The following is a 26,521-nucleotide window of genomic DNA, read 5'->3' as shown; positions in this document are numbered from 1 at the left end:
TTCCCAACCCCCAGAGCTTCACTTAGTGGTAAGGAGTGTTGAATCCATTCCCGCTTTAAAGATTTCTGTGGTGACAAAGACAGCTACTATTTGTCTAGCTGGCCAGAGGATAAGCTATTTTTAACTTTGGGGCTTGAAAATTAGTTTAGGGTGCCTGGTAAGAGATAAAGCAGAGGCCAGAGTGAGGATACTTCTGACTTCATGCAAAATTTACTTTAAGTTGTGGCCCTGTGAGGAAGATAGTGAAGACTAGTAATAGCATTTTAAGAGAAAAAGGGGAGAATAAATTGCATGTGCTAGGAGACTTCTAGATTCATCTCATATCTAGATTTAATCATAACTTGATAAACTCTTTTGGGTGCTGCTGCTGCTGCTGCTGCTAAGTCACTTCAGTCGTGTCCGACTCTGTGTGACCCCACAGACGGAAGCCCACCAGGCTCCCCTGTCCCTGGGATTCTCCAGGCAAGAACACTGGAGTGGGTTGCCATTTCCTTCTCCAATGTGTGAAAGTGAAAAGTGAAAGTGAAGTCGCTCCGTCGTGTCTGACCCTTAGCGACCCCACGGACTGCAGCCTACCAGGCTTCTCCGTCTATGGGATTCTCCAGGCGAGAGTACTGGAGTGGCTTGACATTGCCTTCTCCGCAGACATCACTAAGTGTGCCCAAGTTTAAAATGACATACTTCTCTGGCTTGAAGTGCTCTTACATGACTCATGAGTTCTTAAAACTTTTGGGGATTCAACCCTCTTTGAGAATTTGATGAAAGTTAGGAAGCCTCCCTGCCCCATGCTCCTCTAAAAATGATATGAACACGCATGATTTTGCACACAATTTTTAAAAGTTTGTGGAGACCTGAAGCAAATCCATGGCATCCAAGTTAGAAGGGACTGCCATAAATGAATGTCCCTTACCCCACAAATTAACCCTTACAGAAACTATTATAATTATTTATTTAAAAATATGGCCCAGCCTTGCCTTATTAAACCATATTGCAAGTGTAATTTATATTTCCTTGATGAGTGAGTATCATTATAAACAATCACTGAATTGTCTAATCCAAGAAACAGAAATTGGGCCATGTCCTTAAGGAATTCTGGAAAAGAGCTAGACTCTGATTTACAAGGATGATTTTATATTTACTGACTCTGTAGTATTTGGCTGTCTCCTCCCTCATGACACTTCTTTGATAGATCTCTTCTAATTCTGCTGCAATAATAAGCCAGAACAAGCTTCTAAAGTAAAAGTAATTGTATTTAGGACTTCCCTGGCAGTCCAGTGGTTACGGCTCTTCCAATTCAGGGGACACAGGTTCAATTCCTGGTCAGGAAACTAAGATCCTGCATGATGGGTAGTGCAGCCAAAAATTTTTAAAAAATGTAATTGTGTATCTAATGCTGAGTCCAGGGACTCAGCAGCATGAGTGGGACTCTTGGTAGAAGGCGTTTACTGTCTGAGTTAACTATTAGATTTTACAAATGAAAATTCATCTTTTTAACATTCCTTTCAATTGTAATCTTAGTGAATTATTTAAAATAGACCAAATTCAAATAGGAATATATGTTTATATTTAATAACCAAAATGTTGTTTAGGTAGTAGAACTTTTACTGTGGGAGAAAAACATTTCTTGTTCCTTTGATTTTGAAAGAAATCCACCTGCATCCTGAAGGGACTCACAAAGGGTACAAATACCCATAGCAGAACTGAGTTACGGAAGCATCACGTGTTACCAAACACACCACCAGGATCTGGCCCGCTTGGATTTAGCTCAAATTTCAGAATTTTTGTCAACTGCTATTTTTCTTATTTAATTTTTGTGAATATGACTGAATGATATGAAGCCACTACACTTTACAAACCAAGTACATCTCAACAGGAAGCAAAAATGTGCTTCATAGATTGTGAGTCAATCATTTCAGTTAGGAGCAACAACAAGTGTTTTTCAGGGTCTTTGTACCAGAATCTGCAATTGCTCAACCTAACAAGGGTGTGGTGGGTGGGGAATCAGTTTATACTAGGAATTTATGTGTAATGACCTCTTACATCTTCAAATTCAGTAAGAAATTCAAGAAACAAAGGGTCTCTCCAACTCTAAGTCTAAAATGTATATGAAACGTAAGCCTAAAGGATCTCTTATCAGAATGACGGGACACAGTGACCACTGAGGTCTGAAGTGACTGGATGGACCAGTGTTTGCTGTCATCACACTCTTAGTTCCATTTGTCACAGGGCATTGGATTAGTATGAATCTGTTCCATACATGTACTAACCCTGGACAGATAGCTAGCAAGGCATATGAAAAGCTCAGATAAAATGCAGACACCAAAAAATTAGCCTTTCCACTGGCAGTGTACTGTTCTCATGCTCAACATTCAAAGAAAGCTGTTTCTTAGACTTGTGGTTGCCAAGGGAGAGGGGGTTGGAGGAGGGGGTTGGAGGATTGGCAGATATAAGCTTTTATATAAAGCATGGATAAACAACAAAGTCCTATTGTATAGCACAAAGAACAATATTCACTATCCAAAAGAAGTGTACGTGTATGTACAACTGAATCATTTCGCTGTACAACAGCAATTAATACACTGTAAGTCAACTATACTTCAATTAAAAACAGAAACAAAGAAAAGTTTATTAATGTCAAACCTTTCCTCTCCACATATACATGTCATCCAGGTTAAATTAAATAAACTTTTTGTACCTTAGCCTTCCTAAGCTTTAAAATGGAGATGATAATAGTGCCTATTTTCAAAGGAATAAATGATGTAATGTAAGCACACGACTGAGCGACTGAACTGAAGCACTTAAAAACAGTGCCTCACATATAAAGCATTTGTACATTATTATTAGCATTACTTAGTAAAATAGCAAGTTCTGAAATTAATATGTCAAAGCAGTAACTTTCCTATATATAAAAAAAAATCTGTCTGAAAAACATGATAGAAGATCCAACTTAGGTGGAACCGTGAAAAATACTATGGCAATATGCAATACCTGTATAAAGAAAATAATGATTTTTAAGGTCGTATTTTCCCTGAATTAACCTATAAGTTTACTATGAACCTAATGAAAATATCAAAATAACTTTTGGTATTAAGAAAATGATGTTAAAGTTCACTTTTTAAAAATGCAATACCCAGAGAATTTCTGAAAAAACAAACAAACAAAAAAACACAGTAATTCTGGTATGGGTAGAATAGAGATTATGTCCAGCTATTAACACAACATGAATTAAAATAGGGAGGGACTTCCCTAGTGGCCCACTGGTAAGACTCCACGTTCCCAATGCAGGGAGCTCAGGTCCAATCCCTGGTCGGGAAACTATATCCCACATGCCCCAGCTAAGGGTTTGCATGCTCCAACCAAAACACCCCCATGCAGCACAAAGATCAAAGATCCTGTGTGTCACAACTAAGACCCACCACAGCCAAATAAAACAATAATGATTAATGAATTAGAGGGACTCCCCTGGGGGCCCAGTGATTGGGACTTTACCTGCTAGTGCAGGGGGTGCAGGCTTGATCCCTGGTTGGGGAGCTGGGATCCCACATGCTTTGCAGCCAAAAGACCACAACAGAAGCAGTGTTGTAAAAGATTCAAAAGACTTTAAAAAAGTGGTCCACATTAAAAAAAAATCTCTAAAATAGGGAATAAACTGGGAGATTAGGATTGACATATATATTCTACTAAATATAAAATGAATAACTAATAAGGACCTACTGAATAGCACAGCGAACTCTATAATGGCTTATATGGGAAAAAAGCTGAAGAGTGGATAGATGTATATGTATAACTGATTCACTTTCCTGCACACCTGAAACTAACATAGCATTGTAAATCAACTATACTCCAATAGAAATTTAAAAATATAAAATAGAAGAAAATAAAAAAACTATAAATCAATAAAAAAGAATATCGAAACAGACAAAAATTCAAACTTAGTTTATGAGCAAGGTATTTAAGATTAATTGGGGAAAGAGGGATTGCCCAATAAAATTTGGTACGGTATCTATTTAGAAAGAAATAAAGATGGATCTCTGTTAAATACTTTATCAGTCAGGGTTCTCTGAAGGAATAGAAACTCCTCTAGATATTTTAAGAAGAGAGTGTTTTAATATAGCGAATTTAGTTCTTAAAAATCATGGGAAAAGCTGCAGGGGAAGAAACTTGGGACTCTATTTTTAGTTCCATGTCATATCACAATCTGACCCCAGAAATAGGAAGGTAGTGCCACCAGCTGCCACCAGACTGCCTCATATCCATGAAGCAGGTGACAGACACTAAAGCGTGCAGTCTGGCTGCTACAAACAACTCCTGTAGGTAGGAACTTACTTGTCCACTGACACAGCCACAGCAGATGGCCTCTGCCTCCTTTCTACCTTCAAAACCCTGACCAAATGAAAATACAAAAACAGGCAGAATCTAACCTGTTCAGAACCCCACTTACCTTTGAGTCTGAAAAACTTCCTTTTTAGCTTTTCATCCCTTGTGATATGGAATGGGGAGGCATTGGGACATAATGCCAAATGCTAAGAGACAATATCCAGCATACATTTTCATACTAATCAATTCCGGAGGGATGGTGAGAGTTACCTATGAAAAATAAAATGAACCTATCAAAATGCTCTAGAAGATCAATGGGTGAATTTACAACCTTGGGTGCAAAGACAGCTCCAGTACAATACAAATTTGGAGGCCATAAAGGAAAAGTGATACATTTATCTAAATAAAAATTTTAAATGGTGGTATCAGTATTTTAAATGTACAAACATTTTGACAGCTATGTCCTCACTAGAAATTTACATTAAAGAAATATTTGTATAAGTTTGCAAAAGTATGTACCCAAACAATGCAGCATTATTTGTAAGAGCAAAATTCTGAAGATAAATGATATATAAAATTAGGGTCCATTATATGACAGAACACGACGAGGCCAGGTAAAAGGAGAGATCGGGAATGGAGAGGAGGGGTTCCCATGTGTGGGTGTAACACATGTACACCCACATCCTCACATTATCCAACCTCATGCAAAGACTACATCATTATCATCTAAGTCAAAAGGAGTTACCTTGGTGGAAAGATGATGATACATTCTTTTACTTCTTTGTAATTCTCTTAGAAATTTAAAGTTTCCCAATGTTCCCATCCTCCCCGCCAAAAAACAAAGATAATTTTTGTAAGTATGTATTTATTTTCTCTTAGAATGTTCATGATTATTTGTTTGCTAATTTAAACATTTCAAAATTATATAAAATTGTTTTTTAGAAATATCTAGCAAGACAGTAAATGCTGTAAAATATTTCAATTAATGATTGAATTACTTTACATATAAAAGAAGTCATGAATTTTCAGTTGAAAGAAAAACTGCACTTTTAGGAAATCATTCTATTATACATACAAATTTACAGTTTTCACTTTTATAATCTTTTCATTTAAAATCATTGTTTCCCCAAAAACTATATTCCAGCATAAGACAGACAGGTATCTAGTAAGTAGTTAGTATGTACACAGGTAGGCTGTGAAAAATTACCCACAACTATAATATATTCTGTTCCAAAGCTGAAAACATTTCCTTTTAGAAAGCATTTTAACATTTCTTCTCGTCATCCACAAAGCAGCAACAATATTTAAATTAAAAATGACAAATTCAATGATATATAATCATAAACAGTCCCTTAAGAAATACATCTGAAAGTCATTATTCCTTAAAATATTTACACTGTTTAAATTACACGAGAGCAACAATGTCTCGATCTATTTTAGCTGAACACATTAATAAGAATCTCTAAGTTGACCCCCACCCAAAGCATTATTCATCTTTAGTAAAGGAGACTTTATCCTCGGGTTTATTCAGCATCTTTATATCATCCAACAGCTTTCTGGGTGTTAAAATATGCGTGGATCCTGGAAGAGGAAAAGGTACATCTTCAGAGGCCAGCAGTCAAATCAGTTTTCCCTGGCTCACTATATTGACTTGTCCTCCAAAGTCACAAAGTGCAGTAGCTTGGGCCAGCTTAACAAAGTTTCTGTAGGATGCCTTCCTAAACTACAATATTTTAATCCTTCCTCTTCATTAAGCACACTCAGTAACCCTTCACAAACAATGCCCACTACTATATTTTGTACTGTAGTTACCACTTTGTACTATATTTTGATACACAGAAGAGCAAAATTGGAGGTTAGCCTGTCCCCCTGACAGAACAGCAAGAGTCACTGTGAATTCAGTCACAGAGAACTGTTAAGCAGAACCACAGGCTGAAGCTTGATGTACAAATGCTGCATCTCCATAGGTCAGGAGAGTCTAGGTATCAGAGGCTTTGACTGAAATTCCTAAAACTAAATTCCATACGGGCTCAGCCAACATCAGGTCCACAGCCACAAAAAGTTTCAAAATATTTCTGTAGTAGAAATAAATGTTTCAAAAAGTATTTAATCATGAAAGCAAGAAAAGGATAGGATGAAATACTTTTAAGGATATATTTAATGATATTTAAAGAATGCAATATTCCTGAAACTCATTCTCTCAAAATCAGAATTGTAATTTAAGAAAATCATCAAAAGGTCTACCAGGAAAAAACTGGTACATCAGATAAAACACACTGATTCAAAAAATACTTTTTTGCATTCAACAATTTAGTTCTAAATGTAAATTACAAGATAAAGTTTTACATATATATTTTTGCATCTAAGAGTTTGTTTTAAAAAAGTAGACAAAAGGAAAACACAAGTCTTACCAATAATAACTTCACAGGACTTATGTGCCTGAGAAACTTCATAAGCACAACGCATTTCTGAGTAAGTAATTCCTCCGATCACAAAAACAATCAGCTTAGACCCATTTTTTCGATCCTCTAAGTAAGTAGTTCTGGGTTTCTGCCGAGCACTAAAAAAATAAACATGAACACATTAAAAATATTTCCAAAGCCATACTACTTGTAGTCTTTTAAAAGAGCCTAACTCAGGCAAACTCAAATTTGGCACCAACTGAATTGATTTTAAGAAAATGACTTAACTATGGTATGACTGGAGCACCACGAGCTAGGCAGGAGAGCCCCACTTTAAGTTCAATTTTGATCTGAGAGTTTGGACAAATGACTCATAATCTAGCTTAACATGTTTACCTATAAAACAGAGCTATATGTGTGTGTGTGTGCTCAGTCGTGTCCAACTCTTTGCAATCCCATGTACTACATCCCACCAGGCTCCTCTATCCATGGGATTTTCCAGGCAAGAATATTGGAGTGGGTTGCTATTTCCTCCTCCAGGGGACTTCCCAACCCAGGGATCAAAGTTGCGTCTCCTGTGTCTCCAGCACTGCAGATGGATTTTTTACCTCTGAGCTATCTGGGAAGTCCCAAACAGAGCTAAGGGCCTGTCTTATTTATTTCAGATAAATACACAGTATACCTGGAAAGTCTATGACTTAACTAAAGTTAAATAAAAGCAGGGCAGGTTGCATTGAGACAGTAGTAGAGTTTTAAAGACACAGAGGAGGTGGGGGAAGCGCAGGTACTGATTTGGAGCTAATGTGGTACTGGAATGTCCCTTGCTGGAACTCAGTGAAGTACTGAGATATCTAGATAGGAGATATCCAACACATATCTGCACGCCTGTGTTCAATGCAGCATTATTCACAATAGTAAAGATATAAAAATAAGCTAAATGTCCATCAATGAACAAACTGACCGAAAAAAAAATTGTGTATACATACTGTAGAATATTGTTCATCCTTAAAAAAGAAGCAAATTCTTCTATCTGCAACAACACGAATAAACTGGGAGGCAATTATGCTAAGTAAAATAAGGCAGACTCAGAAAGACTGCATGATCTGTCTCACTTATATGTGGAATCAAAAACAGTCAAACTCACAAAAGCAGAGAGAAGAATGCTGGTGGGCAAGGAAGGTGGGCAGGGTAAGAGAATGACACACTGTTGGTCAAAAGGGCACAAAATTCAACCATGCAAGATGAGTAAGTTCTAGAGATCTAATACAGAGCGTGGAGACTACAATTAACAAAACCATACTGTATATTTGAAATATGCTAAGAGGACAGATTTTAATTAAGTCTTCTTGCCACAAAAAAAGAAAGAAGGAAAATGGTAATTATGTGTATGTGGAGGTGATGGATATATTAACTAGCATGTGGTGATTTCACAATGTATCAAAACATCAAGCTGTATACCTTAAACATATGCAACATTATGAAATCAATTACCTCAATAATGTTGGTTTAAAAAAAGAAAAAGAGCAATGTGGGTTCCAACTCTGCTTCTGCTTCTTAATTCTGTATTATTTTTAGCAAGTTACTTAAACCTAAACCTCTCTCTAAACCTCAAGGGTTGTTTTCAAGATTAAATGCAATAATATACAGAACACACTGTATGGAATCTGATACTGGGAAACCACTAAATAAACAGTTGTTATTTCTACCCCCTCCCCCCTTAGAATGCTCTAGATCTGCACAGATCAAGATAGTAGTCACTAGCCACATGAGGCAATTTAAACAACTAAAATTAAAAATTCAGTTTCTCAGTCACACGAGCTACATATCAAGTGCTCAACAGTTATGTTATGGCTAGTGGAGAAGGAAATGGCAACCCACTCCAGTGTTCTTGCCTGGAGAATCCCAGGGATGGGAAAGCCTGGTGGGCTTCTGTCTATGGGGTCACACAGAGTCGGACACGACTGAAGTGACTTAGCAGTAGCAGTGGTTATAAACAGGACAGTGCAGATAAATGACATTCCATTATTGTAAGAAAGTTCTATTGGGTAGCACTGCTTTAAGTCCTAAAAATCACTATATTTGTTCCCATACCCCACTGGTAAAAATTCTGAGCTTTTATTTGAAAACTAAGTATTTTAAAATAAACATTTATGTCTATTAAAAATGTCTAAATTATATATGTGTTCTAGTAAAATAAACCTTAACTTCTCCTTTTCCTAGTGTAAGAATAGTATCCAATGTATTATCTTATACCCACTTTGGAAACCATATTCTAAATACCTCTAAGACATACAATATAGGATATCATGGTAAACTTTTAATAATGTTCTCAATCTAGCCTTTCGGATGGTAATTTCCATCTGCCATTGTAAGGAATGACAAGGTAGTAAACGACAGAAAAAGTAAAGAGATTTAGTAGCTGGTTTTGAAAGGTAAAAGAGGAACAAGACACCTTCTTGGTTTCTTTACAGAATAAATCAAGGACATATTAAAAGTACAACTGTGGTTTAAAAATGTCCAAAAAAGACAAGATAAAGCTAGAAAAGCAAAAGAAAAACAAGTAATATTTGCTCAAAATGATTATGTGATTCTAACAATTTTTAAACTTCTGAATAGCAACTTCAGGACAACAGTATTACATTTAATGTGTTTCATGTGTATGTCTAAGACTCTGTGCTAGTTTTATCCTCTGAAAGACACATAAATGATTAAATCTCTGTATCCTAGAACTCTCACTCTAGAAACCACCCAGAAGCTCCTGTTAAAATAAGAGCAAACATCTTTTTAAAAGCATAGCTGAAAGATTCATATGCAAAACCTCTCTAAAGGTAACACTCTCGATCCTGGGTACTGAAATAAGCTCAGAATCCAAAACAACAAAGCACACGAGGAAATAAGCAACCGTTAAGTGTCTGCAGAAATGAAAAGCAGTAAAATTAGAACCCAAAGAATGTCAGATGTTGAATTTATTAAATTTTAGTATTTACTATTTTAGTAAAAAATAAACTAAGTATGTTGAAAATGATAATAAAGTAGAATAGAAAGCAGACAAGGACAAGGAAATCCAAGCATATCTGAAAAAGAAACAAGGACAATTTCTAAAAAAAATAAAAATATTAAAACTCAAGAGAGATTACAAGGCATGAAAATAATATGAGGTGTTTGAATAAAACAAGAATTTATGAAAGATATGAAACCTCAGATTTTAGGAAATACATTTGAATCCCAATGAAAGAAGTAAAAATAAACCCTCAGGTAGACAAAGCAGGGGAAATGTACAGAATATCAAAGACAAAAAGCAACCAGAGAGAAAAGGCAAATTACCTTTATAAAAGTATGATAAAACTGACAGAAAACACCCCACCCCCACACATACACCTTCCCAAGAGCTAAAATGGAAACCAAGAAACAGCAGAACAACACCTCAGTGTTGTGTGAAAATTACCATGAGCTAGAAATACAAAGCTATCATGTAAGAACAATAATAAAGACATTTTCAGACAGAGAAAACCATAGGGACCCTACCACCAAGAGACACACACTGAAGAAATTTCTAAAGGATACACATCAGAAAAGAATATAACTGAGCTCAAAAAAGGGGATGCAAGCAGAAGTGGTACACAACATAACTGGTTAAGATGCACATACAACTAAAAAAAAAAATAACGCTCATCATTAATTCTGGAAATAAAGAAGACACATGGTAAAACAATAAAAGAATTAAGAGAACATTTAAGGAGTGTGTAGTTTGAATTAAGTTTTCAAAAGCTCTGTACTGTTCATCAAGAGGGCAAAGACGCTAATCTCAGACTTCGGTGAGTCAAAGATGTGTACTATAATTCTAAAGATAACTGCTATGAAAGTACAAATAAGCTATGTAACTTCTAAAATAGGAGAAAAGGGAAAAATAAAACTAAATAAAAGGTCCTTAGACCAAGAGAATTACCCTAAAGAAATACTCAAACACACGTAAATGTGTAAGAATGCTTACGGCATATTGTTAGGAAGGGTGCTAGTTTTGACCTAGTCTAACTTTCCACTGTGTGGAAAATACATGAATAAACTGTGATAACCATATAAGAATACACCAAACAGCAGCAAAAAAAATTTATACATATGTCAATTTGGGATAAATATCACAAGGATAATGTTGAGAGAAACTTAAAAGCAAGTTGCAGGACTTCCCTGGTGATACAGTAGATAAGAATCTGCCTGCCAACGCAAGGGACACATGTTTGATCCCTGGTCTGGGAAGACCCCACATGCTGCAGAGCAACTAAAGCCCACGCACACAACTACTGAGCCCGTGCTCTAGAGCCCTTGAGCTGCAACTACTGAGCCCATAAGCTGCAACTACTGAAACCCACGTGTCACAGCTACTTAGCCTGCGTGCTGCAACTTCAGAAGCCCATGAACCTTGAGCCTGTAGCAAAACGGGAGGCCCTGCAATGAGAAGCCCACGTACAACAAAGAGTAGCCTCTGCTCACCAAACTAGAAGAAGCCTGCACACAGCAATGAAGACCCAGTGCAACCAAAAATAAATAAATAAATAGATTTTTTAAAAAACTGCAGGAAGACACAACATGACACCATTTATATTAAGACTGAAAACACAAAGACAGCTTGGTGTCATGATAGAGTAAGATGGTCAGAAGACTGCCCGCCAAGAAAACAAGTATAAGCCTGGATGAAACTGTGGGGAAAAAACCATTTCAGATCACTTGGGAAAATGAACCACAGGCAAACGACAAATTAAGAAGCATTTACTCTTAAAAAATGTTAGTATATAGGTAAGAATGGTGGTGGTGACTATGACACCTTTTGGCCTGAGGTTACATCCAACCTGCACAGTTCTTCCAACTCAGCAAAAACTGTAGCTTTACTGACTTGAAGCTGGCTGAGAGAACCACCAATTCTACTGCCTGAGGCAGAAGACTTGATACAAGGTAGGAAGCAAAGTGAGGACAAAATCCTACAGCTTTGCTAGTTAAAAATGGTTTAGAGTAGAAGCCCTGTGGCGCCGGGAGCACAGAAATTTAATGGGGAAACCCTGAGAGTAAGAAAGCCAAAGAAGACAAAGTCCCCCCACATCCTAGCTGACTGCCAAATTATGCCTGTGCCAGGGTAACCCAGAGAAAGCCCAATGAAAAAAATAGGAAAAAAAGAAGGGGGATTGGGGAGAAGACTCAAGAACTGACTATGACTTGTAATGCAGTCCTTAACCCACAATCAGATTGATCAGCAGTCGATGGAAGGTTTACAGGCTTGAGGTGTCTAAATACAACCTCTGCCTAGATAACTGGCTGACCTCTAAACTATTCAAACATAGGGCAACTACTAGCAACCAAGCTAAAAAATTAAATTTAAAATAAAAAAAGCCCTACAATGACATCAGTGGCTACACTGCAAGGGGGCATTGATCCCACTGCTTAAATCTATACAAGTTACTAAAACAAAAAACAGCTTAGAATTGCTGTTACATAATACAGTATCTTAAAGGCCTAATTTTCAGCCAAAAATTAGTAGATGTGTAAGAAAACAATAAAGGGTGATACACATGCTGGAAAAAAATCCATCAACAGAAACTGACCCAAAGTGAATTCAGATGTTGGATTTAGCAGACTTCAAAGATACTGTTATAAATATGATCAAATAATTAAAGAAAATTATGGTAACAAAATGTTAATCAATGGAGAATTTCAAAAGAGAAATGGAAAGTAAAAAAAGCAGCAAATGGAAACTCAAAAGGTGATTAGTACAATAATGAAATGAAAAATTCAGTAGATGGGCTCAGTAGCAGATTTGAGATGTCAGACTAAAGAATCAAAGAACTGAAGATGGGTCAATAGATATTAGCATATCTGAAGAACAGAAAGAGAAAAGGTGGAAGAAAGGTAGACAGCTTCAGTGACCCATAAGACAAAGTCAAACATTCCAACATCTGAGTGATGGAGCTTCAAAAGCAGAAGAGGGAGAAAGAAGTGGGCAGAAAAAATTTGAAGAAAGAGCAGCAGAAAACTTCCCAAATTTTGATGAGAACTATTAACTTGTAAATCCAAGAAAATTCAACTAACCCCAGGAAGAACAAACACAAAAAGAACTCCACTTAGGCACATAATAGTTAAACTGCTAAAAGCCAAAGACCAGTAGAAAAATCCTGCAAAACAGAACTTTATACATTGTTTAGAATACAAATACATGTAGAAAATTTATGAAGATATATAGGTCAATGATAAACAGCAAATTCAAGATAGTGAAGAAGGGAGAATAATAAAAATCAGACAGTGATATATAGGAAGCTTGAACTGTACTTAAAATGATTCATTTGTTAATCTGGGTTCTAAGTATAGGGTATGCATTATAATACTATCTATAGATTTCTGAATGCTTCAAATATTTTCTCACCAAAAGTCATCAAAAAGGATAATGGCATCTGCTAATGTAAAGAAAAAAAAAGATAAGGGGAGAAACTCTTCTCTAGTTCCATGAAAATATTTTTTATAATAAAGCACATTTTCATATTGTTTATTTGTGTGTATGTATGCATGTGTGTCTGTATGTCAGTCGCTCAGTCATGTCTGGCTCTTTGTGACCCCATGGACTTTTCTGTCCCTGGAATTTTCCTGGAAAGAATATTGGAGTGAGTTACCATTTCCTACTCCAGGGGATCTTCCCAACCAGGGATCAAACCCAAGTCTCTTACACTGGCAGGAGGATTCTTTACCATTGCATATCTGGATTCATTAAGACAGGTTATAGTTAAAGAAAAACTACCTTTTAAGTGACTACATGCTTCAAGGAGAGTTATCAATATAGGAATATCTGTGTACCATTTCAATTATTAGTCTGCAATACCACAGTGAAAATTTCACTGACTTTCATTTATAGATTTTACCTTACTGCTCCTGAGCCATTCCAGACTGCTGGGCACTGGGAACAATATGGCCACTCTTTTGAATCTAATCTGTTATCAATGGCATCCTAGGGAAGATAAGAATTAAATCCATCAAAAAGATATTATAAACGCCAAGATTTTGTTTGTTTTACGTAAAACTCAAAACTTGTATTTACAATTAAAGAACATAAGGATACATATTTAATAAAATAAGGTTAGCCCTCTTTTTGAAACTCACAAATCTAATTTGCTACAAAATTAATGCAATTATTAAACCAATATTTATTGCATGCCTACATTTCTTATTTGGAGGGTTCCCACTTTGGTGTGAAAATCCCAGGTACTTTATCAGGGTCTTTATCTCGAGAATGCTAGGGGTTTCTAAATACCATCTTACTCCTGGCAGACCTCTTAGGCGACCAGAGTCCAGGCCTTGCCTTTCATAACTGAAGTTGTTCAGTTGTGTCTGACTCTTTGTGACCCCACGGACAATAGCCAAACAGGCTCCTTCGTCCATGGATTTTTCTAGGCAAGAATACTGGAGTGGGTTGCCATTTCCTTCTCCAGGAGATCTTCCCGACCCAGGGATTGAACCCTGGTCTCCCGCATTGTAGGCAGACACCTTACTGTCAGAGCCACCAGGGAAGTCTTTGCCCTTCATAGTGATGGCTTTAAAACAAAAATGTGCATCCTGGCCTAGGTGTACTCAAGACCATCTGATGAGAAGGAAGCAGCTTTCTTTTTCATTTAAAAATGTTTCCTTCTTTTTATGGTTAACATCTTTTGATATTTATGTGTATGCATATAATACACACATAGTGTTTTATCAGTACAGCATTTATATAGTTATAAACAAACATATAGTGTTTTAATCAATACAGCACTTACATAGTTTATAAATAGCCACATACTGTAGGCTCCTGATCACATTTATTATGAGAAAGTGTGCATAATTAAAAGTTTGAAGACCACTGATTTAGAACACCACAGCTTTAGGACATAGTCGCACAAACAGTAACAAGTAGGAATGGACACAAGGTACTCAGTAGTCCTAGAGTATTTCAATAAGATTGCAAGATGTGAAGAATCAAAGCTTCAGGAGAACCCTAAAGGCCTTAGGTTGCTATTGAGGTAAAGTGGAGTTTTTGAATTTAACATGCAAATCCTTGTTAAAGGGTTTGAGAAGGTCAATTCTTATTTTTAAAATACTATCAATAGCAAAGAAAAACTCCTTAGTTCCACATCCTTGTTCTGTTGCGTCGCTCAGTTGTGTCCGACTCTTCACGACCCCGTGGACTGTAGCCTACCAGGCTTCTCCGTCCATGGGATTCTCCAGGCAAGAATACTGGAGTGGGTTACCGTTTCCTTCTCCAGGGGATCTTCCCGACCCAGGGATTGAACCCGGGTCTCCCGCATTGGAGGGAGACGCTTTAACCTCTGAGCCACCAGGGAAGCCCCACATCCTTGTTACAGATCAGGAAAAAAAAATCTTACACCGCAGGGAAAAAAGTCTAAATCTTCATCTATATCAAGCATGTGTAAATGACACAGAATTAGTCAAGCAAAACAGAAAAATCATGGGAATAAACTGTACACAATTTCCAAAGGAAAGTAGAAATTAATGTTTAATAACTTAAAAGCAAATTGGAATAAATAGAACTGTCTGATTATGACTTTACTGAGCTCATAATGCAATTATTAGTTCATTTTCTAACTTCCTATAATTGAAAATTATTTTCTAAAAGCAAACAGTACTAAAAGAATTGGCCATCTGTCGATTACAAAAGCAAATGATAGTGAGGTTTACATTTTAATCACAAATCCATTTCTAAGAATATTGGAATTTAACACTCTAACAGTAGTCACAAAAAACGTTATTTTGTTGACCTTTCATTCAACTAAATTACTTATATTTCTGCTACATAGTAATTTCAAACAACAGAGTTTTTTTCATAAAGCATGCGGGTGCTTATTTTTTTAAATTTATTTTGAGGCAATTAGTGGTACAAATTGACAATCTTTAAGGCAGAACTTCCAAGAGCTTCATCTTCTCCCTTGATATCAGATACAGCCTTTTGTGAACCCTCTCAGTACTGCAGATAATTCCTGACCCACAGATATGCTCAAACTGACAGATAAATGGACAGAGAGTAAAAAATATTCTTCAAAGGGCAGAGTATAAATAAAATTTAATGAATTTTACCTCCAAAATATCTTTGATGAAAGGCGTCCATCTAGACAGTTGAAAAGTTTCTTCTGCAGACCGATCCTTTCTTGATGGTCTGCCTTGTTGAGACTAATATTATTAGAGGAAAAAAACTAAAAATCAGTGATTTTCTTTAGTGATACTCTCTTTATCTTTTCTATCAAGATGTTTAATTTACAACAAATACGACGTTGCATTTGACTTAAAACTAAGAGTGGAAAAGTCCACTAAAAAAATCTGAATAAGTGTAGTCACATAACTTCATAGTATTTCTGTACATTAATGATTAAATTTATGATAGTATCAGAAAGTGTGTTTTCTCCAAAATGCTTATATAAAACTTGATAGGAAAGAATAAGATTCTACACAGACTTCTTCAAATTTTGCTATAAATAAATCATAGAAAGAAAAGCATAAATAGCAAATTACAACAGAAGCTAAAAGATATAAATTCACTAGAAAAATGTATATGTCAAAATTACTCATGCATGGAAAAGAAAATAAAATTTTTAATATTTTCCTTACCAAATCTACAAAGGAAATTAAGAAGACTATCCACATGGATTCCCACATAAGAAAACATATCTAATGCAAACAACCATGCACGCACATGTATAAGTATATACAGAATGTAAGATTTCTTACTGGAGGGACAATGGGAACACCAAGGTAGATCCAGTTACGAATCATGTCACTTTCATTTTCTATCTTTACATTCTGGATCAACCTGTCCAAGTTTTCTTCTGTAGTTCCTTAGATAAAAAATGAATGCACAAATAATTGCTACACAATCATTTCTAGGTTTAGGGACCCAAAAATGAAGCTTTTTTTTAAAGAAAGCAAACATTTAAATTATATAACCTTCAGTCTGCCCCCAATTTCACATTTTTCCTTTTATTTATCTTAATCAACTTTAACCACTACTTTCAATTCTCCTGCGGGAGACCTGGGTTCGATCCCTGGGTTCGATCCCTGGGTTGGGAAGATCCCTTGGAGAAGGGAAAGGCTACCCACTCCAGTATTCTGGCCTACAGAATTTCATGGACTTTACAGTCCATGGGGTCACAAAGGGACACGACTGAGCAACTTCCACTTTCACTTTAATTTTTCTAAGATTCTCTTATGGCCAGTAGTAAAAAGTGTGTCAAGGTTGTATATTGTCACCCTGCTTATTTAACTTATATGCAGAGTACATCATGAGGAACACTGGGCTGGAAGAAGCACAAGCTGTAATCAAGACTGCTGGAAGAAATATCAATAACCTCAGATATGCAGATGACACCACCCTTATGGCAGAAAGTGAAGAGGAACTCAAAAGCCTCTTGATGAAAGTGAAAGAGGAGAGTGAAAAGGTTGGCTTGAAGCTCAACATTCAGAAAACAAAGATCATGGCATCTGGTCCCATCACTTCATGGGAAATAGATGGGGAAACAGTGGAAGCAGTGTCAGACTTTATTTTTTTGGGCTCCAAAATCACTGTGGATGCTGATTGCAGCCATGAAATTAAAAGATGCTTACTCCTTGGAAGGAAAGTTATGACCAGCCTAGATAGCATATTAAAAAGCAGAGACATTACTTTGCCAACAAAGGTCTAGTCAAGGCTATGGTTTTTCCCGTGGTCATGTATGGATGTGAGAGTTGGACTGTGAAGAAAGCTGAGTGCCGAAGAATTGATGCTTTTGAACTGTGGTGCTGGAGAAGACTCTTGAGAGTCCCTTGGACTGCAAGGAGATCCAACCAGTCCATTCTAGAGGAGATCAATCCTGGGTGTTCATTGGAAGGACTGATGCTAAAGCTGAAACTCCAATACTTTGGCCACCTCATGCTTCGAGTTGACTCACTGGAAAAGACTCTGATGCTGGGAGGGATTGGGGGCGGAAGGAGATGGGAACAACCGAGAATGAGATGGCTGGATGGCATCACCGACTCGATGGACATGAGTTTGAGTGAACTCCGGGAGTTGGTGATGGACAGGGAGGCCTGGCGTGCTGTGATTCATGGGGTCATGAAGAGCTGGACACGACTGAGCGACTGAACTGAACTGAAACCACTTATTGTAAAGTGATTTTAGAGCTGGGTATCTTTATCTTAATATATTCATTAAAAAATAAACAATCTATATTACCATTAATACTGAAGATATAAAGTAGGATTGCTCTTATTTTATCATAATTATCATGATTTTTGCTGAGAAGAACTGGAAGGAGTACTCGCATAGCATCTTTGACTTTCTGTCCTTCTGCATCAGTTCCAAGTGCCAGGTCCTTAGTGAAAATGAAATATAGTCAGTGATCTATGATCTAAATTCATTTTTCAGTTAAAAATTTTACTAAAATTTGCCAAATTTTAATGGAACATTGATGGTATTTCATAGGGAATGTGAGCATCACTTGTAAACTATTACTGTATCAAATGTAAAAAGTCAAAACAATTCAGAAAGGAAGAAAATTATTAATCTAAACTTTTGCTAATATGGTAGACATGAGCTACATGTGGCTACTGAGCACTTGAAGTGGGTCTAGTCTGAATCAAGATGTGCTATAAATTAAAACAACAGAGCTTGAAGATTTACATATGAAAAAAAGTATAGAATATTTCAATAATTGTTTTATACTGATTACATGTTGAAATGACAGTATTCTGGATGTACTGAGTTAAATTGAGTATATTATTAAAATTAACCACACTCATCTCATTTTACATTTTTAATGTAACGACTAGAATATTTTAAATTACATATGACTTGCATTGTATTTCTATTAGACAGTACTGATCTGAATAGTTTTGGCATCAGAGAGGAGCCTTTTATTAAATGTGCCTACACAGTACTCTGCAGGGTGCTACCTGAAATGCTGCACCCACTGAAAAAGGCCAGCCAACAATGTCACCCTGAATTAATGCTCCAAACACTGAAATCATCCCATTCAACCAAACATGCAGATTAGGAGGGACAGCCTACTATTAACATGATACTGCATAGCTACTTGTTAGCGTTGGTAAGGAATATTGTATTAAATACCAAGTGGGTGTATCTCCTTCTAAAAGAGATGGTATGGTTTAGGGCACTATATTGAGCAAAAAGTTAGGTTTTACCTTACAAAGTTAATTCTGGAAACCTACCTTGAACATAGGTGTTTCTGACTCTGCACTTACCTGTTCAGTTTTGCAGAGCTTTTCTATATTAGGCCTGAATTTACTCATGCAATCCTCTGCTAAGTTAAGATGAACAACTTGCTGAAAAACAGAAAAAAATCAATTATTTAAAGCATTTTCATTTCTTTCTGTGTAACTGATAATACTAAACTTTTGAGATGGGCCTGAAAGGAAGTATGAGCTTAGGTGGGAAGGAGGTACCATGTAAATCAAGGGAAACAACTCAAGAAAGAAAAAAAGTGGAAATTACCATGATCTAAAGGGGATAATCAACAGACCACAAAAAAACAGAACGAAAGGGTTGAACTTGTATTGGGTTTACGAGTAGTGAAAAATACAGTGAGAAAAAACCAGTTAAGTCCATAAAGTCAAGCAGAAAAAGTTTGAATTTATCTTATTGATTTTTGATTAGGGACTAATAAGATAAAAAAAATTTAAACATTATTCTGACAATGACTTCTGAGAAGGATTGGAACAGCAAAAACAACAAAAGAAAATAGTTTACCTGCCCACACAGCTTTAATTGCTTTAAAATTTACTAATGTGTAACTATTAATTCAAAGATGCAAGCATAGTAACAAGGACTTGTCAATCCAATGTTGAATTTTCTTATTAAGCTGATAAAAAATAAAGTTTCTGTAGCTGTTCAAGACAAAGATATAAAAAAGTTTTGGCTGGATCTGAACAAATACAGAGAACTCTATTGGGTAGCTTAGACATTTGGGGTATTTCTCAGACCTAAAGTAAGGGTTTAAAGGACAACTAATACCAAGTATTCCATGACACCCACTGCTAAACTTGACTACAGAACTCGGTGGACTAATAAATTAAAAATGATTTCTTATATATGATACCGCTTACCTTAGTAATCTGTTTACGGAAATGGGGCATCTTTTTCATCAGCTGGGTAAGAGCGCTAAGTGATGTCTAGGAAAAATCAAACATTTTAAAAAACTAACTTATGATTCAGTTATTTTATTCAATAACTTTTAAATCCTATAGTTTTACATTTTATCAATTTACTAAATATTTGCTAATTAAAAAACAATTTCAAGAGGTTTCCAGTTGTAGCGATGTTATAAAAGTAGCTGATATAAAAATTATTCTCCCTCCATAAACAAAACCAAAATTGGACAAAATAAAAAAAGACAACAGCTTTCAAGCAAACGATGTCTTAAAAATAGTTCAAAGTTAGGTTACTTGAGCAAAGGAAAGCACAGGAGGTGATCCCTGCACTCATCGGCTCTTCCCTGGAACATTTTCCAAAGCACAGTGAAAGGAGGCAGAGTTCAAGTAGAAAAAAAGTCTCTCTGAGCAGAGGAAAAAGAGATCAGAGTTTGGAGCTACTGAGGTAGGGTTTGCGGTCCAAGGTACTAGAAAGTAAAAGACAGTCATAGCATAACTCACAGATGTGTAGAGGTGATGCCTTAGGATCCTGGCCAAATACTAAGCTGCATGTGTACAGGGCATAAGTAGTAGACGCCTAACAGAGAATGACTGCAGAGATTTCAGATGGTCTTTACACTAAGACAGTATTGGCATTCTCTGACCCAGACAAAGTAAAGAGCTCTAGGTGAACATCCCAGATATTCAGCCCTGGAAGGACTATGTCTTTGAACTAAATGCAAAAGTGAAATACACTCAACGTAACAAAAGCCTCACATGAAATTTCCACACAATCTAGGTTATTCACCAGCAAATTAACTGACTGCCAGAACAGAACTCAGTACTCTTTGTAGACAGAACATCATCAACAGCCTCTGCAATATAGCATCCACAAGGTCCAACATATAATATACAAACTGGACATGTAAAACAGGTAAAAGTGATACTCAAGTGATAAAAACAGTCAATACGAGCAGACTCAAAATGATCCAGATGCTGGAGCTAGCAGACAAGGAATTTAAAACAACACATTCATGTTAAAGAAAACAGGAAAAGATAAACTATAAATGAATGAAAAGATGGAGTATATCAGTAAAGAATCAGACTTTATTAAAAAAAATTCAATGAATGTCCCAAAACTAAATGCAATCTTTGAAATTAAAAACACAGTGAATGACATACATTATTGGTGAGACCGTAAAATGGTACAGCAAACTAGTAAGTTTGGAAGTTTTCTATATGATTAAATATACATTTACTATATGACCCAGCAATCCCACTCTTACTTAAACAAGTGAATGAAAACATCTGTTCACACAAAACCTGAATGTTCATAGTGGCTTTACTTGTAATTGCCATCAACCAGGGAAAAAACCTAAATGTTCTGCAATTTGTGAACGGATAACATCCATACAATATATTCATACAGTGGAATACTACTCAGCAATAAAAATGTCGAAGCTACTGTTATATGTCACATGGGTGAATGTCAAGTGCGATAGATTAAATTAAAAAGCCATATTGTTGTTATTATTATGTTATTACATAAATGACACTTAGCTGTCATTCTGGAAAAGGCAAAGCTATAATAATAGAAAAAAAGAATAGTGGTTCTAAGGTGGAGAGGTTGTCTACAAAGTGGCAGAAGGCAATGGGGGATACTGACGGAACCGTCCTATATCGTGGCTGTGGTTATATGAGAGCATACATTTGTCAAAACTCTCTATAATATATATAGAATCATACACTATAAAAGGGGAACTTTACTTTCTAACTCAGTTCAAAATAGCACTAGTCAAAATAAAGCAGGTATGGCTATATTAAAATCAGACAAAATACAGTTTAAGACAAGGAATATTGCAAATGAAAACTAAAATGACATTTTATACTGATAAAAGATAAATTCAATAGAAAAAAACTATCTTAAATTTATAAAGAGTCTAATTAAACAAGGCTGCGTCAGTTGATATGGCTTTGAGAGTTGACAAGATTATTAAAAAAAAAATAGACTAATTCAGCCATACATTATACCATTCCTGGTAACTGATATAAAAAACAGATAAAAATTTGTTAAGAAATAGAATATTTGAATAACATGATGAACCAACTTGGCTTAATTAACATTCACAGAATTTGTATTCTTTTCAAGTACACATAGGGTATTTACTACAACAGATCATGATAGGTCACAAGCCAAGCCTGAACAAATTTCAAAGGACTAAACTCATACAGACTCCATTCTCTGACCACTATATAATTAAATTACAACTCAGACAGTAAGATAAGTAGAAAACTCACAAACTCTTTGAAATTTAAAAAAAAATTCCTTTATAACACGAGTCAAAGAAAAAATTATAATAAGAGAAAATATTCTGAGCTAAATTGAAATAAAAATAGGTTATTCTAAAACTTGGGAAATGCAGCTACATAATGTTAAGAAGGAAATAACTAAATATACACAGGAGAGAAAAAAGTAAAAAATCAAAGTTCTTAACATCCGACTCAAGAAGTTAGAAAAACAAGCCAAAGAAAGTTGAAATCAATTCAATATAAAAGTAACATACAAAAGAAAAATCAGCAAAGCGAAAAGTTGGTTCTTTGAAATACTAATAATATATAAACAGGGGATGTTAATAGTAAAGAGGCTAAAACACAAATCAACAAAATTAGGATTAAATAGAACATAGCTACAGGTTCTATAGACACTGAGAAGATAAGAGGATATTTGAAAATGTAGATGTAATAGACAAATCCCTTTAAAATGCAATATCCCAAAAGTGATATAAGAAAAAATTAAAATCTGAAGAGCTCTGTACCTATTAAAGACCTTATAATTAAAGACTTCCCCATAAAGAAAACTCCATGCCCAGACTGCTTCAGTTGTGAAGTCTTTCAAGCAATGATGGAACAAGTAACGACAACGTCACACAAACACTTCCAGAGAATAATACAACAGGGAAAGCATTAACAATTTATTTTAGACCAACATAATTTTGCCACCAAAACTGCCTAGAACATCACCACAAGAATAAAAAGAATTATTGCTCATAAATCTAGAAATACTATTGCTCATAAACCTAGAAGTAAACATTCTAAACAAAATATTAGCAAGCAGAATCCAGTGATATAGAAAAGGGATAAGGTACCATATTTAGTGGAGCTAATTCCAAGAACATATGGATGTTTTAATGTTAAGAGAACAATGAATGTAACTCATCACATTAACAGAATAAAAAAGGAAAAAATAATTTAATAGGTGCCGAAAAAGCATTTGATGAAATCTGACACCCATTGTTGATTTAAAAAAAACAAACAAACTTGTTGACAAATATGGAATAGAAGGGAACTTCTTAATCTGACAAAGGATGTATCTAAAATAACCTGAAACTACCATAATACCCGGGATCTTCTCTGGTGGCTCAGTGGTAAAGAATCTGCCTGCCGATGCAGGAGACACAGAAGCTGCAGGTTCAATCCCTGGGTCAGGAAGGTCCCCTGGAGTAGGAAATGGCAACCCACTCCAGTATTCTTGTCTGGAAAATTCCATGGACAAAGGAGCCTGGTGGGCTACAGTTCATGGAGTTGCAAAAGAGTCGGACATAACTTAGCAACTAAACAATAAACAACAACCATAATACCCAATGATGAAATATCAAACACATTTCCCCCAAGGCTGGGAATGAGACAAGGATATCCTGTCACCAGTTCTATTCTACATTTTACTGCTAGGAGGTACTAAGAGAATACCAAGAAAATACCAAATAGGAGGTACCAAGAAAATTAGTGTAAAATGTATAAAGAGTCAAAAGGATAGTCTAAATTTTCTTTATCCATAGATATTATTGTGCAACTTTCTGAGATGACAGAAATGTCCTATATCTTGATTTAGGTGGTAGTTCCACATGGTGTGTGTTTACATGTGTGTGTGTATGAATACAAATATATGTATGTAAAAAGTTATTCAGTATACACTTAAGATTTGTGCATTTTATTTAGGTGAATGCGAAAAGTGAAAGTGTTAGTTGCTCAGTTGTGTCTGACACTGCGACCCCATGGACTGTAGCCTGCCAGGCACCTCTGTCCCCATGGGATTTCCCAGGCAAGACTACTGAAGTGGGTTGCCATTCCCTTCTCCAGAGGATCTTCCCGACCCAGGGATCAAACCTGGGTCTCCTGCACTGCAGGCCAATTCTTTATCACTGAGCCACTATACCTTAATATTAAAAACCCTAACATGAATACGTTTATGCAATTGGCTAAATGGTCTTTTAAAAATAAACTTTAAATGTAGCAAGACAGATAAAATGTTGCTAAGTGTTGAGGCTGGGTAACAGGTACAAGAAAGTTTATCTTCTCTACTTTGTGTATGTTAGAAACTTCTCAAATGGAAAGTTAACAAGATAAAAATTTTACACAAACTTTAAAATTCACCTTTGTCATACCTTGAAAGTTACAGTAACACTCTTACCTTTCCTTCTGTTGCTTTCTTTGTTGATGAAATTTCCTTCATAAGCTTGGGAATTTCCCTGTTAAATTATAAGAAAATTTTTTAAATTTCAAATTCTTTAAATTTCTAAAGTGTAATTGGGCTTCCCTGGTGGCTCAGAGGTTAAAGCGCCTGCCCCCAATGCGGGAGACCCGGGTTTGTTCCCTGGGTCGGGAAGATCCCCTGGAGAAGGAAACGGTAACCCACTCCAGTATTCTTGCCTGGAGAATCCCATGGACGGAGAAGCCTGGTAGGCTACAGTCCACGGGGTCGCATAGAGTCGGACACGACTGAGTGATGGAACGGAAAGTGTAATTCACAAAAATATCTTAAGATTAAAAAATGTACTATTAGTACTCTGTAATTAGTACTTTTTTTAAAAATATGGAACAAAAATTAAAACAGGTTCACATACTCTAATACAACTGCGATATGGCGATGTCGAATTTTGACCCAGAGGTCATCATCTTCTTCAAGGATTGCCTCCTTTTCCTTCCCATCTGTCTTATATCTACAAGTAAGAGAAGTATGAAACTTTTGGATTATTTTGTGCCTGAGAAAGTAAAAGAAAAATTTTTATAAGTAACAATTTTAAGACACAGCTCAAGAAACTGAATTTTACGAGGATAATGAATACCTACTCAAAACTAAGGCATATTGTTATCCATACAACAAAAATAAAAGTGCTATGCTGACCATGACCTTTTTACTTTCAATGTTATTTTTTGCTGTCATTATTACAGAGTTTTATTTCAGTATCTTAGAAACAAAAATTCAGTGTTCCACAGTCAACTTTAACAAGAGTGAATATATTAACAACTTGTATTCTAATTGCTCAAAACAATACTTTTGATGTACTAATAACCATCAACACAATTGTCAAACATCCATTAAGAAATGTCACTCCCTAATGAAGTCTATTAAGTACTGAAAGTGTTTCAGAGTTGGTTTAAAATTCACAAACATCTATATTTATCTATTTCTATATTCTTTCCTTACCCTATAACCACATCTCCTTTAAAGAACTGGGAAAGGCAATGAGAGAAAAACTAATGTAGCCATTAAAAACTTTGATTGCTTTAATGAGTTCTACTGAACTGAGAGGCAATTAAAGAGGTTCAAGAAATTACTCAAAATGGATACTTAGAAATTTCTGCTCTGTATTATTTCCATTAAAAATCATGATGGAGCACAATCCATAGGAAGTTCATGCTTCCATCTAGTCTGATCCCTAGATTTTCCTCATTCATAAGAAAAGGAGTATCTCTGAATTTTTTGTTTTTAAATAAGTCTCTCCACTACCCTTAAAAATTAAATCTTGCTTTCCTTGCCAGCAAACCTAGGGAGATAAATATTTTAAGTACTAGGTTAGAAATGTCTGAAAGTTAATGTCAACAGACTGGAACCAAATCCTTTAGTGTCCATTACTTTAAGTCATTCCCAAATCTCTTAAGCAATGTAGGTTTAGAGACCTAAAGGATAACAGAGGTAAATAACATCCTTTCTGAATATTTGGAATAAACTGCTTAAAACTACTTTTATACTAGAAAAATAGCTATGTTGCTCTGTCAGCTAACATTAATACAAATAAAGAAAAACTCAGAATTTGACTAGAAGGCAAATAAAAATACAAGAGAAAATACAAAATTAGTTTAAACAATATTTATTTTAAGAAAAAATATTAAATATAATTAGCACAAATTTTTGGATTTTTAATCTATAAAAATTACTAAACGTAAGATTTCAGAAAACTAATTTTCATTTTTATTACTTCAAAGCAGTAAATCTTGGCTGAAAAATGACAATCTGGATTTTGAAATTATGATATCAAATAACATGTTGTGTATGTGTACATACACTCAAATAACATGTTATATATATGTGTGTGTGTATGTATACATAAATGATATACAAAGGTACAATAAAATGGTTCCTTAATAGAAAAATAATTTCATTTTTCATTTAACTATTTGATATTACTTTTAAAGTTAATATGCTTATATCAGAGTTAAATCAATAATAGGTACCAAACTGGTAAAACTGCTTCTCTTCTCAATAACCATCCTATATAGTTTTCTAATCATCTAGTATTTTTAAATATATTATGGTGACAAGACGCACGTTTAAATATTTTTGGATGTCCAATTCATAATAATCACAGCCTAACCAATTTGAA

The 26,521-nt window shown here is 35.5% G+C and overlaps 1 protein-coding gene across 1 annotated transcript in view; it reads right to left on the bottom strand.

Moving 5' to 3' along the window:
* Nucleotides 1–5,166: 5,166 nt before the first annotated feature.
* STXBP3 (syntaxin binding protein 3) overlaps nucleotides 5,167–26,521 on the bottom strand; it is a 53,934-nt gene continuing 32,579 nt past the window's right edge. Inside the window, exons 10-19 of the mRNA XM_055402109.2 lie at nucleotides 24,761–24,856; nucleotides 24,328–24,385; nucleotides 19,836–19,901; nucleotides 18,975–19,055; nucleotides 17,947–18,085; nucleotides 16,467–16,573; nucleotides 15,819–15,911; nucleotides 13,616–13,701; nucleotides 6,729–6,877; nucleotides 5,167–5,898 (exon numbers count right to left, since the gene is read on the bottom strand). Coding sequence (XP_055258084.1) covers nucleotides 5,804–5,898; nucleotides 6,729–6,877; nucleotides 13,616–13,701; nucleotides 15,819–15,911; nucleotides 16,467–16,573; nucleotides 17,947–18,085; nucleotides 18,975–19,055; nucleotides 19,836–19,901; nucleotides 24,328–24,385; nucleotides 24,761–24,856 — 970 coding nt within the window. The 3' untranslated portion in view covers nucleotides 5,167–5,803. The remainder of the gene's footprint in view (nucleotides 5,899–6,728; nucleotides 6,878–13,615; nucleotides 13,702–15,818; nucleotides 15,912–16,466; nucleotides 16,574–17,946; nucleotides 18,086–18,974; nucleotides 19,056–19,835; nucleotides 19,902–24,327; nucleotides 24,386–24,760; nucleotides 24,857–26,521) is intronic.

This window comes from Moschus berezovskii, chromosome 4, assembly GCF_049115385.1.
Source record: "Moschus berezovskii isolate FMDL1 chromosome 4, NW_MosBer_1.0, whole genome shotgun sequence".
Lineage (NCBI taxonomy): Eukaryota > Metazoa > Chordata > Mammalia > Artiodactyla > Moschidae > Moschus > Moschus berezovskii.
This window is presented reverse-complemented; position numbering and strand designations above follow the sequence as displayed.